The sequence below is a fragment of the Varroa destructor genome, unplaced genomic scaffold (genome assembly GCF_002443255.2).
Source record: "Varroa destructor unplaced genomic scaffold, Vdes_3.0 BEIS01000002.1, whole genome shotgun sequence".
Classification (NCBI taxonomy): Eukaryota; Metazoa; Arthropoda; class Arachnida; order Mesostigmata; family Varroidae; genus Varroa; species Varroa destructor.
Window position 1 is genome coordinate 37,071,552 of NW_019211455.1, and position 13,992 is coordinate 37,085,543.

Genomic DNA, 13,992 nt, shown 5'->3' on the forward strand with positions numbered 1-13,992 from the left:
CTGCGCGGATTAGCAAACCGATCGTTCTTCTAAGAGTGGCGATTACATCGTAAAAATTATGCGACAATTATATACTATATAAGAACAAAATCAAGCCCGAGCCATTGGGTTTATAGTCGAAAAAGGGTGCCATTTTAGAGTTACGGAATACTAACAGAGTGAGCGATAAATAGCAACTGCGCTACTAGGGTAATTAGTTGAAATGCACAGGTAGGTTTGACGTAAGTTAGCGTAGAGTTCGTGATTATTATGCGCCTTACCGTGACGATTAGTTATATTATAATGGACAGTTGTTGCGTTAAGATACATGAGATCAATAGTAGATTTTGGAATTTCGACGACTTTTTTTTAGACCTGCATTGACAACCGATAGATGCGTAGCATCTTCAAAACATATCTGACGTTAAATATCAATGTCCCGAGTAATTCTGTGAAGCGAAAGATCGCCACTTGAGTTTCATGGCACAAAATAGACAAACACAAGCTATTTCGTTACAATTCAACGAAAGAGCTAGAATTTTAGGTCTGAAGGTGAAGCCATTTGTTGTAAAAGGACGTACGTAACAGGGTTTACAGTAACTGCGTCGCTCCTAGTCTGGAAATTACTTAAAGCAGCGAACGCTCCGTCTCGAATAGATTAAGGTATAATTTAAAAAAAGGAGGAAACGGAGGACAGTGTACTTGCGGTGTTTATATTTACTACACGTTGTTCTTTGCCGTAGGTGTAATAGAAACATCGCTTCATTAATTCTAAAATAATCAAATGGCGATGCGATAGCCAAACAACAAAGGTAAGTCGCAGAACGACAGCTTAACTCGTCAACAAATTCCCGTTCAGATTCAAATAACACCCGTTTCCTGTCTCGGTTAGCTCGTAAGCCTTCACGGTTTACATATAAGGAACAAAATATAGTAGATAAAGCTGCATTGGATGCATGAACCATCTTCAACTACCAAAATACTGCAATTTCATACTGAGAACATTATATTGGTAGATAGCTAGCTTCATCAGATAAATGCGGGGTTGCTCCACTTAGAAGCCTTCACCGACTCACCGACAAGAATGAACAATGCCAGGTCGTTTTACCTGACTGTGGTATTCGACTGCTGGACACAAACCGGACAGGCCACACGTCTCTTGTCACGAAGCACCGACCAAGTGACATATTAACCGTACACACACATAATTGCTATTACACAATGGAAAGTTAATATAAGTTGTGTGTTGCACTCGCTGACTCTGTGCATCAACGTGATCAAAACAGAAAGATAAAGACGGCCCCAGCAGGTGCTAGTTATATGCGCACCGTTTGGGGCGCGTACAGACAGATGCAATGTTTTGACTATTTGCACATGGCCTCCACGCTCTTCCATCAACTGTTGACCTTGAAACTAGTTCAACGATAGTGATAAAAGCAGAACCGATCAAAATTGCATGTTAGATATTCTCACGTAAAAATTAACTGGGAAACTTTCATTAAACGGCACTATTTTTTAGAGCTTACAAAATATATGGAACTTACTTGTCGGCCAACTCGTCGGGCCACTACTACTCTACTAAGAATCTCTTTACGTTTACGTTTACGTTGTAGCACAGGCCAAAGGTGTGTACGCAGTCTTTTGAATAGACTCGGAATTTTAATGTTACCTTTTATAATGAAATTACGAATGGCCGATCATAAACTGTAGCTAGCTAATTTAAATCATCGGAAACCAATACGTATAAAACTGCATTTTGTATGATGACTTCCCGGTTATCTTCGCTTGGGAAATTAATTTTCTAACTAAGTGACAGCAGCATCAGTTAGATTTACCTTTGCTGTATAATTTTTTTGCAATAATAACTACAGTAATCTTAAAAAACACATTTGAATCGTTAAAGATCGAGGTGTCGAAAACGTAGCTTCGTCCTTAAGTTTCTATTTATTTTGTAAAATCAATTAGACAGGATATATCTATATATACATACACCGCTTAAACCTCAATTCTGTTCTTAAGTCAAAACTGCCAAAGCGACATTTTTACCTGAACGTAGTTTGTTTTGCTTGCAAATTCGCGCTTGCTTATAACTTTGCGGTAAGTTCTATTCGAACGTCTGGCTTCTGACGCTCGTAGAGCTAGGCCTGACAGGCTGAACTCTCCATCCCCCCTTCCTCCCCGCGCTTTTCCTGCTTTTCTTCTGTCAAGTTGTGACGTCGTTGTAGTAATAGCCGTTAGCCTTAGCTGCTCAATTTGTCCGCTGGCAAGCGGACGAATTGAGCAGCGAAGGTGACAATAGTAGCCACAAGTCAAAGGATCAGCGGCAAGGTTTCCCTCAAGCAGCTCGCAGTGGTCGAACGAGACTCGGCGGCCGTTCTGCCGGTTAGGCTCAACATCTAGTTGCGTTCCTGGTCCCGCATCTCTCGGCGCCTATTTCGCTTTAGGGCTCGTGCTGCAGCGAAAACAGGAGGCCGCCAACAGGAGTCAGCCATTGTCACTAAGGTAGAAAGAATAGAGCAGAGTTGAGAGCTCACGAAGAAAGTCGTCGCAGTCTCAAGTGGTGAAAGGCTCATACAATTCACATTCGCGACAATAAGGCCTACAGCATTTGCTAAACAGATCAACTAGTGATAGCCTTGTGTGTGGAAACGAAATACTGGACGGCACGCTTCCAACGAGGCGAAACTCTACTTGAAGAAACGCGTTGTTTGTTGAACTTTCATAGCTAATATGAAAGGAGGCATTCTTTTGATTCGCGCCAAATATGTGGAATCACCAAGTCACACAGAACATATTAAAAGAATACTCGGTTGGACCCATACGTTTGTATGGGGGCGCATAACCAGCTGCTGGGCAGGAATCAGCAGTTGTTACATAGGCGTCAAAAAATAGTACGCAAAGATCTACGATCCATCCAGCTACTGTTGATCTACCTGGCCTAACCTAGCTCACCTACATTCATTGATCATATCGATACGAGATATAGAAGGCTAATCGTAGATGCTCGAAGTGATACCAACATCGGCTAGAGCAGATATGGACTACTTCATTAGTTGCAACGCTTAACGCAAAAGGTGAAATTTGTCAGCGTCGAAACAAACACGAGCTTCAAACAGAGGATATCTACGCAAGCGTCGTAAACACATAAGAACTGATTGGCACGAATCCATGAAATGCAAGGGCACGCAGAGACGCGGATACCAATGCGTAGTTCACAACGATACGCAGTACACGCACCGTCACACCAATATCTGAGCACAAGGCCTAAAACCAAACCCATTCGTAAATTTTATCATATATTGGAATAGATCACGGTCTGATGGAAACGACCACCGTTTATTAGATTTTTGGGGAGCGGCAGATCATTACAATGTGGCCGAATATATTACTACTTTAAACACTGTGAAGATTCAACAGGTTTGTTACTTTGAACAGACCGGCAATTGATAGCAGAATGTAATTCAAAATGGGAACTGCCTATCAACAATACTACAAGCGCTTAGTACTATCGAGCTTAATAATTAGAAAACAAAAACTAAAAAGCATAAGCTTGATGTCAGCGTACCCCACCTTCGCTTAATGATAAGCAACTGAATAAATAATCTGTAACCATTTTAGTTGCTTGGCGTTACTGACAGTATCCAAAAACATGGACTTTACATGCGACAGTACCTATATCATTACATATCATAGTCCCTTTTCGCGTCTTTGTAGCCAACATGAAACTGTAACTTTTGTAGGTAATAATAATATGACACACGACGTAGCTCGCCTTTCGATCTACGGGTATAAATTTTGCTTAGAGCTATGGGCAGCTTCAACATTGAAAGTCATGTGGCGAGTGCTGATCTAAGTATTACGTGATCAATGCATTTGAAAGTTTAAAAACCAAAGCTTTTTTTAAATATGTTTCACACCTTAAATCTGCCTTTAATAGAGAATAGACTTTGGCCTCTATTTCGCAACCTCGAAATCCAAATGAAAACGTTTAGATGATGTTATTTAATCATCACTGCCGTCAACGTCGAAAAGATAAGGCAGCCGCTCAATGAACTGAGTCTCAGTAAGCGATATTGTCAGAATTAAGTCTATGAGCAGCATACGATTTGTATCTTACAGCACTAGTTCTAAGTTCAACCTACTAAGACAACACAAAAAAATCTTACGAAAAATAAGTTAAGTGTTTTTTTTTGCCTTACGCGTGTCTTAAGAACGATGAATATCATTTTACTTTAAACCGTATTGAGGATTCAAAGTGGTGAATCCAAATATCAAAGTGAAACTGGTTCAGGAAACAATTTCCTACTAAAACTATGAAAACAAAAAGGTGCTCCTGTGCCTATAGAAATTGTGTAGCGTTGACTGCCGCTCTGGAGTACATCTAGCTTTTAAGATCAGAGGATGCCATTACGTAAATTCAGATTGCTTGGGACGTCTAAGGTCTGGATCATACGTGAACGTGTCCACGTATGGTTTAGAGTTCCCGTATATATACACATGTTTATATAAAGATTAAAAGGTTTTTTGTTTCTCTTTGGCAGTCAGGTTTAAGAACGTTTCGGGCGTATCAGGCTTTTAGATATACATAAACTGGGATTTTCTGCCCAAGTAGCACAACAACCAATATGCAATCGGAGATCAAAAAACATCGACCATGTAAAGCGAAAAAATACATAGCGGCTGCTTCAAAACAATGAATTAAACCAAAAACATCACTTTATGCGCAGTAGCTTTCAGACAGAACTATGGTCTGCTCGTATCCGTTGTATCCGCTTGGTACCTAAGCGTTATAAAGAGTAGAATAAGAAGCCGCCGCCTGACAAGAACAGAGAGGGTCTAAATAGAAAAAACTACGATAGAGACAACCATAAACAAACCTCTTATTGTTGCCGCTTTCTTTGGAAGGGTTGTCGTTCTTTACTTGATCACAAATGTTTTATTACATTTACATTAAATGATGGATTCTAATGTAAGATAAATGCCCGTAGACATGAATAGGTAGGTACAGTTACCGCTAAGCAAATACAAAATAGACGCGCTTTTCTCTTTCACGTTTGATTCAGCTTGCGTGTGTCAGCTATCACATAGCGACAAACATGCCCAGTGACTCGCGCACGCACGTTTAACACCCACCTCCCTTGTAGACGCCGGCCCTTTGCGGACTGTTGTTGGTCACACGATGGCCTACGTGAGTTTCACGACCGTTGACTGTACACCGTCCATTTGAGTGAAACACATATAAGAGTACGTACATTTGCTCCCTTAATTTCTAACGCTTATGTTCAAACACTTACAAATAAATAACGGTGTTGACCCAAATGCCGCAGCCAGATAATAATACACTCGCCAACGATACAAACGATTTCATAAAACAAGAATTGTGTTGGTTTAATTTCAGACCCACACCACAAGAATTTCTATGCACTAATAAACCTAAAACAACATCGATAATCGGTTCCGCGTCGTATTATGCGCAATGTATGTGGCCTAACGAGCAACCTTAGGTTATATTGTAGTTTCAAATCTCTGTAATGCTTTGCTTAACGTACCTTTCCGTGACTAATGATAGGCTCGCATCTTGCTATTAATACCTTTGCCGTCCTACCACGAGTTGGTGTTTGTGAAAATGCCGAATTCTGTAGTAATAGACAGTAGTATCCTTAATTATGTAATACTAGGGCGCTGGGATGTCAGGACAGATCCTTTTCTGAGGCCACTCAGTGGCTCCTAGCGATGACTCAGACACCGCTGACCAGACAGTCAGCTTGTCACACTCAAACCTTTTGTTATTGCTACGCTGGGATATTGAACTTACTGGGACACTGGCCATATGTGGCCTAGCTGTCTACTGTTACGCCTGATATTTGACAAACTATTCCTGAAATGACTCAGGATAGTAAAGGAACAAAGCTCCTAATTTGCATCGTGCCTTAGCTGTTGCTGTCCGCTCAAAGTCGGCCGTATTCCTGAATATAAAATTTAGTTTTAATACAATATAGAGCAATGCTGAGTAAACTTCCGGGGTACACAAATGTACGAACTCGTATGGACTAATTTTTAGCGCAAACCAACCTTATATTGCCGAATTGCGAACACAAACTTCTTCTCTTCCGTTTACTTTGAAATCTAAAGAAACTTGTGTCAGACAATCTTCTTCAATGTTCTCATCATAAAGCTCACGATGACTTCTAGCCGTTCCAGCATGAACGCCTCTCAGACAAGATGGACCATATTAATCCGCTTAGTAATACGCTATACATATCCATATCCTGATATATTCCTTGCTCTACTAATAAGCAGAGAGGAATGCGTATGGTGTGTGCTTCAAATTGACGAAAGTGTCCCAAAGTGTCTACGCTGTATTGTTGCGCTGTTCATTAAAAACAACCTCGTTCATGCGCAGAGTACAATCCCATTTATACTTGTGAATCGCAATTTCACAAACTAGTTTTTAAGGTGAAAACGATCGTCCGAGTTATTTGCAGCACTTTATTCAAGAATCAGTTACTTTTATTACGCTTGCAAACTAGATCTAGATAGATGTCTTTAGACATCTATCTAGATCTAGGAGACGAAACCATGTTGGAATCAAAAAATGCGTTCCTACCTAGACTTGTTAATATATAAAATGTTCCATTAAAAATATCATTCTAAATTTAAAAAAATGCTTATAGCTGGTATTGTGTTTACCAAAAAAAGACTTACGAAAACACTGCACAATATAGCTATTGCAACAAAATTATGGGTCTATTGCAACGGTTATGAACTATTCCGGAACAGAAAAAGGCCTACATTTATATATTGATAAAGAGCAAATTAATCGACAGAATGTTCGAAGATAATTAGGTCTTCAACGATGAGTTTTTTTTAAGCTTCTATATTATCAATTCCGTAATAAGTAACCAGTTAAAAGTGATTGTAAATGTAAATCACTGTTTATCAGCAAGAGGTCACCTGGTAAGACACCAAGTCAAGCTTGATTTTATTTTACCAACGTAGAGTTCTAAGAGTGTTCCACAAAGCAATCGCTTCATCTGGATTTGAAACTCCGCCAGTATAAAGAGTCGAGTCATTTGGCAAGTTATTGCGGCGTGGCAAGCTTACGTTCGCTCATAGGCGACGGACAGCATGGTTCTTGCTAAGCTAATATAAACGGTCGTACTAAATGTGAAAAGTTGCGCAGCGAGGGTCCAATAGGGAACCGCTCGCTTCTTACTAAATTTCTTAGTAGTATCCACTGAGCGATAACATTAGTTGACGGACATACGGCAAAATTTAACGGCAAATCTTTCTGTGTTACGCATGCAACCGTACGTCGACGTCATTAATCTCAGCCGACAAGTGCTGGTCCGCTTTGGAGGTGAATCTCGCGAACCGCTTGTGGCAATTCTATGGTTGTGGATGCACAACAACAATTGCTCGCCGAGACTAACTTTTCGCTGTTGTCATCGATGCGCAGGAGAAAATAGGCCAAACATGGTTGTTGTTACTGTCATTATCGTTCAGTCAGGTCGATCGGTCATTGCAATGATATCTGTTGTCCTACTACCGAAATCGTATGCAAATGTGCTATTCATAATATCGAATAAAAGTCGCGCTTGTTCCGCATTTGGCACTATGTACAAATCGTACCTTCGTATGACGAATTCCATTTTGAAGTTGTAGCATTTTTTAAGATAAGTGCAACTATACATTCAAAAGTTATTATTATTAACCTATAACTATCTGGTATAAAGTGGGAAGAACTTCCAGCAAAAAGACAGATACCCATAAATTCATTATTCGAGTATCTCGAGCGTTTCGATGTGGGTGCCTCTTCTTCAATATCTTGGTCCTAAACTGGCAGGAATGAATAAACGTCCGCTCTCTTCGACGGCGGCGCAGAATCGGAGATGTACACAGAGGGTTGATTGAAATATCGGAAAATATGCACGCGAGAGACAAAGTGCTAGCTACCTGTGACAGTTGCTGTGATCGTTATGATCTAGTCAGATGTAATACTTATTATTATATATCTCATATCGGAGATACTATCAAAATATAATTTAATAAAAGACAATCTTATGAAAACCGTATCTTGCATAAACTATTTTGCCCAGAAACATTTCATTAGACTTACCCGCATGCTGAGCCTTGACCTGGCAGACGTAGTATTGATGAAAGGGTCCGCCAAATAGAAACTCAAATTTTGGATTGTCCCTTTGCTTTTGCTTAGTCATCTCCTCAAACTCGGGGCCGTTCCGGGCTACAAATTGAGCCAACTTCATGATGATGTTGCGAAGCTCTGAAAAATGGCAAGCAACAAATCAACGTGGACGAAACCACAGCAAGACAGCTACGTCTTCAGCAGCATACTATGAATTACTAACAATATTTATTATGATGTCAGATGAATGATATCTATGAAGTCGAACGTCGTTGACCAATAAACACGGTCCTTCTATATGCATAATAATGTCGTTCTAGTAGTAACAACAATAGACAATGGCAACTATAACAAATGAAAACATGGTAGCTATCAGTAGGTTATACAAAGTATAGTGCACCTAACGTGTAATTACAGAGGTGATTTCGAAGTATTCACGGAGTTAAATTACGACTCCAAATGTCTCACATGTAATACAAAAGAAGGCATCAATAGGCTATCGCACTTTTGATGAAAAACAGTGTAAATAATGCACTACATAAAGGAAAGTGAAAATTAATTCAGCCAACTATTTTTATAGTACAAACAAATTAGAAACTCATAATATCTCACCTTTCTTTTTTCGGCAGGAGAAGCTGATATGAGGTTTGATATTTGTGTTTTGAAAACGTAATCAATCGATTTCTCTAATATTAATTTATATCAACTGAACATATCAGCATTTAATCAACTCGTTTCTTTCGTAAATTATTTGGACGGATTTTAGAACGGGCGTTTCCTGGACGGGTTCGCAATGACATCTTAGCTTCACTATAAACATTAACGTATGTTTTCATATTTTGTAAAAATCATCATTCGCTTTCAATAAAGTACTACTTAACGCATGTTGGGTCATCAAAAAAGTATTGACCATTTCTAACAAAAGCAATAGTTTTAAACTAAATCTGCGTCATTTGGATCGATGACCTGCTGCCATTTGGTGGTAACACCACAATTTCGTTATTGTAAAACATCTGTGGTTTCTGGGCGAAAAACTGTGACAAATAACCTTTGCATTCTTCCATTGAAACTGCATCATTAGAAAAGTTCTGCAGAAACTGAAATAGATGATAGTCTGATAGTACGAGATTTGGACAATACGGTGAATATATTCAAACTTCCATCAAAGCTCTTTCTCGATTTTTGCCGGATAGCTAAAGGTGTTTATTATCTACTAATGTCATAATTGAAGACAATGCCCCTCCCTTTCTATTCATTAATTCTGGTCGCCTTTTTTGTTAGTTGTTGACAGCAGAGGTTGGAATCGATCGTTCTGCCAAGCGGCAGCAACTCACAGCGTGTGATTCTTTCTAATTCCACCAAACTCATAGAATCGCCTTGTTAGGCGTCAGTCTGGGCTTTGCTACAGATTGTGTAATACACAGACTTTTGCGATAACTTCGTGAGCTTTTTCCATAACTTGTCAACAACTACAAGCAGCATCTTTCGTATCGAAATTTGCAGAGTAAAAGCGACAGAACTATCTTTGGGGCGTTTATTCCGATAATGCGTTTTAACCATAAATAGCATAACTTTTTATGGGCCTGATCAGAAACTATGCCTTCATCGTAATACAACTGTAAAAGACAGTAAATTTTAGCAAACATTTCGCCCATCGTCAAAATATTCTATCTTAAATCTGAATAAAGACATTTCAGAAGTTCTAACAAATCTCAGCCTTCAAATGAAAATGTCGATGTAACTAATATGGCGTGAAATATACGACTTTAAAGCCATCTGGCTAGAAACATGGTCAATTTTTTTCGAGAACTAATATATGCGACACTAGTTAAGAAATCCGAAGGCAATCAGATTCTGGTGGTGTAGAACATGGCAATTAAATCATTGTCTAATATTTATGCAGTTGGCTTAAATAGCGGATGATAAACACTATGCATTAATTATGTAAGAAACACTTTTTTTCAGATGACCTGGTGGTATTAAGTCACATGGGCCGTTGTGCCATTTTTCACCGGAGGTAAAAACATTTGCTTTCCCATTTAGCATGCACTGTCTAAACAATTGGAATTTTCAATCAAAGTATTGCCGAAGAGCGTCAGTGAAAATATTTCACTGCGGCTGGTTTAAGTGATGCTCGAGTAGACTGTTTTTTAATACTGTTCCACACCATTACTGAAATGTAAGAATTTACGAACGCATGCTGTTGAACTCCTCTTGAAGCGTTCTCTTCAGCAGATCTGAATAATAAAACATTTATTTAGAACCTCACCGGTGACTCGCACTATAAATTTTGATAAGTTGGCCTTCTTTTAAACATTTCACCTAGCGCCTTCCATAAAACCTTAAGTTGTAGCTCAAGCTCGTAAATAAAATGTGAATATAGTACAGAAAACACCATATTAAAATACTCATCTGCGAGTTAAGAGGCAACTCGTGGTGGAATAGAGTTTTGACAAAAGGTTGATAGGGGGACCAATTTTTCAAAATTGTTTCGCAAAATTTAACACTGAAAAGTGTTTTTGTCTGACAAAGCTCGAATGCGCTAACGACTGGCGAAAATAGCAAAAAAAGGAATCATGCGAACGTATTTGCATATTTAGAAATAGCATTTGACGACCTGGTGCCTGTGGTCTCATCGTATTAATTTGGTTCTATACATTTGGCTTATATTGTCTCATTTTCTGTAGCGCAAAAATCATTGTGGCACCTATTGCAACCTATCTGGTAAATTATACTTTGAATAACATATAGCAATGAATGCATTTACGGGAACTTTACCGACTCCGATAGATTTTAAAAATCACAAAAATAAACCTTCGAATAGCAGTTATTCCCTTAGACGTTATTCGCATAACTATTTCTGCAGATCCAACAATACCGCCAATAATTTACTAAAATAATGCTAACACTTGTTACTTAAAACTTGTTAACTTAAAAAAATCATAAAGAGAACAGGCCCTTTACCGTCGGTGAAAACGTTATCATTTTCAAGCTAATTTAATTTTTATTACCTGAAACGAATACTTCCATAATACATGAGTAATATCTTCGCGTAAAGGCTACCAGTATCACAATTAAATAATTTCATAAAAAAAAAAACATTACTATCAAGCTAACATCTAACAAATAGGCAGATCAATCTGTAGTTGCCACTATCATGACTACCAGCTCATTATAACATATTGTGTGTTTCCCAAAACGGACGTAATCGTTGCTGTCGACGGTAAACCAAATAGTCGCTTAAAGTAACAAGAAATATTGGTGCAGATGGTATCACAGCTTATCACTCGAAACAGGTAATAACAATGGGAACACATTAGTTCAACACATTACACTTATAATAAAAACGTTCACAATCGGGTGTTCACAATGAGCTAGGTAGATACAAACATAAAATTGACGATTTTGTTCACGACTGCCCTTGTCATTGGGCTTGAATAATATGGCCATGTTGTACACACAGTCAATCTGTGGAACTATCACAACCGATAATTACTGAAATTACTGTTGAAGATCAATGAAAATAAACATGATAGAATTTTATCCGAGTAATATTCTAGAACCAATAAACTCTAGTACATCTAATGTAATCATGTTTAATAGATCTTCCTTAAGAATAGCGAATACATGTGGTGCATAAACATTTTAACAAATCATGACGTTCAGGGTGTACTTCACTGAACGTAACGAGTAAACCATTTTTATACCACATTTTTATACGAAATATCTTACATAGAAAATTATCTGAAAAACCTAATGAGAAAATTGTAATTTTGCAGGACTACCAAGACAATGTCGCTGGCAATTTCAGGCAGATCTGGATGAAACTGATGCTTGCAGATAACATCCTGAAAGATCGAAAATATCCACGAGCTTCATCAGCTAAGAAACAGTACCGAAGGGTGAGAGATGCCAAAAAACTGGTAAGACAATCATGTCACGGGCTTAACATTAATAAACAAAGTATCCATTGCATTTAAGATAGTTGAAATGAACAAGTTACATCCCAAGATGATGTATTTTGTTAATGAAGATGATCCGAATTGAAGAAAACGATTTTACGAATGGTACTTAAAAATACGAGCAGGATGCATAGCAAAAAAGGTTAGAGAAATACAGTTTGAAATTAAATGACGCAGTTCGTCGAAATAATTAAATTCACATGGATACCACCGAGTAAATTTACCAAACGCGGAACTTCAAGCAAAAAGTTAAGTAGATCATTCTGTCTTGGTAGTAATTATTTGAATCTACTGCGAAAATTTGTTTTAACAAGCGTTTAACAAAACTTTAATGAAAATGACGAACTTCATTCCTGACAGGACGGAGCATTTGTACGTCTTTATTGTTGTATTAGAGCATATCTTGATGAAAATCTTCAGAATAGGTAAGTTGGACGACAACGTCCCATAGGGTACCCTGCCCGTTTTTCAGACTTGATGCCACCATACTGTTCTTGTGGAAATACTTTAAAAATGAAGTCTTCGCCAGAAAAATGACGACATTAGATAATTTGAAAGTCGCCATTAGGAATCAATACGTCATAATATTAACCGAATGAACTAACTGCCGTATTGCCCAAAAGAGCAATAACTTTGAGCATTCATGGTTAGAACAAATTATTTGGAAATTCCAATATTAATTATATATAAATAATGACTAAAGCTATAGGGATCCACACTGTATATACATTTTCCGGAACGCCCCCTAGAGTATGCTTTGAGATATAAAAATATTATCAGTTAAGTTTATTTACTTCATTATGTTCTTTAATTTTACCATACACATTAATAATGTTCATGTAAATTCATTAAAAGTTGATTCAAGGATCGCGCGCTGCAATCTCTTATAAACGATTGGAGTTACACTAAGGTTCAAAAAGGCTACACGTATCAATTTCTTGTTGTCAAATTTGCGAATACGCAAAAAACCGATGGCTTTCGTGAGTAGCTTTAGATAACAACGATCAGTCGTACATTTTGTGGCTGGCGACGTGCTTATTAAGATTAATTATAAAATGTATTATTTCTCTATCGACGTTTGTTACATTCAGTCCAGCAGTAATTCCTGTGTAAAATTTAGGCTAACTATACGAAAAAAATACTACTTAGGATGAAAATCGTCGCTGCCATATAGGACTTACCTCACTAAAAATGCCATAATAAAGTGCTTTATATGACAAAACATTTTTGTAACACTCAAGTTGGGTACTGCAAACGTCACTTTCATTGATAAATAGCAGAATCTCTACAAGTGATTATAGTAATAAAGGAGTGCATCTTGTGCCTTCTTGACTTGCGCTTCAGTATTACAAGACGCCACACCTTTACACGTAAATTTGTAATCCGTAATAAGGTACAATAAAAAATGCCTCTTTTACCAACAAGATTATAAGGCAACATACATGGGATAATCACAAACATAGAGGACCACTAGAGGATGCATTTTTTCAGTATATACCATTCATCTCACATGCGTTCCTATTTTAAAATATACCGAAAAGCTGTAAAGGTTGCGCATGACTCCCAGTTAGGCACCTAACAACAAAACGCTTTGACAACAAATTTGCGCCCGAGACAAACTTGCGTAAGATCTAATCAAGAAGTGCGTCTTGTTAAAGCAATATAAGCAATATCGGTTATTGCAGATCCCTATAGCCCTAATAGGCCCTAAGTTTCATTTAAGTGGATCTATAAGATGAACAAGGCGTAACGGATACCGGCTTACTGCAGTGATTTATACACGTCTCTACGTAAATCTTTTTGGCAACTGAATCTGGTGTAAATTGCAAAGAGACAAAATAGAGACTGAACACTGCTAGCTTATGATGCAACTATCAAAGTATAATAATTATTAAATAAATTGTG

General features: G+C 38.1%; 1 protein-coding gene and 1 long non-coding RNA gene across 10 annotated transcripts in view; one reads left to right on the forward strand and one right to left on the reverse strand.

Annotated features, from left to right (window-relative positions):
• The window catches only part of scaf6 (SR-related CTD associated factor 6), a 39,620-nt gene that overhangs the window by 24,558 nt on the left and 1,070 nt on the right, over window positions 1-13,992 (reverse strand). For 3 of the 9 annotated variants that reach the window (XM_022791478.2, XM_022791477.2, XM_022791480.2), the window contains exon 2: window positions 8,099-8,263. In XM_022791478.2, the coding sequence (XP_022647213.1) occupies window positions 8,099-8,263 (165 nt within the window). Of the gene's footprint in view, window positions 1-1,087; window positions 1,244-2,025; window positions 2,358-8,098; window positions 8,264-8,737; window positions 10,846-13,992 lie in introns of those variants that run through there. The other 6 variants (XM_022791481.2, XM_086982092.1, XM_086982091.1 and 3 more) reach the window with 3 other exon arrangements.
• Window positions 5,096-13,961, forward strand: LOC147757755 (uncharacterized). The gene is made up of 4 exons (XR_015322537.1): window positions 5,096-5,223; window positions 10,091-10,142; window positions 11,362-11,421; window positions 11,905-13,961. It is a non-coding gene; the product is annotated as an uncharacterized LOC147757755 (long non-coding RNA).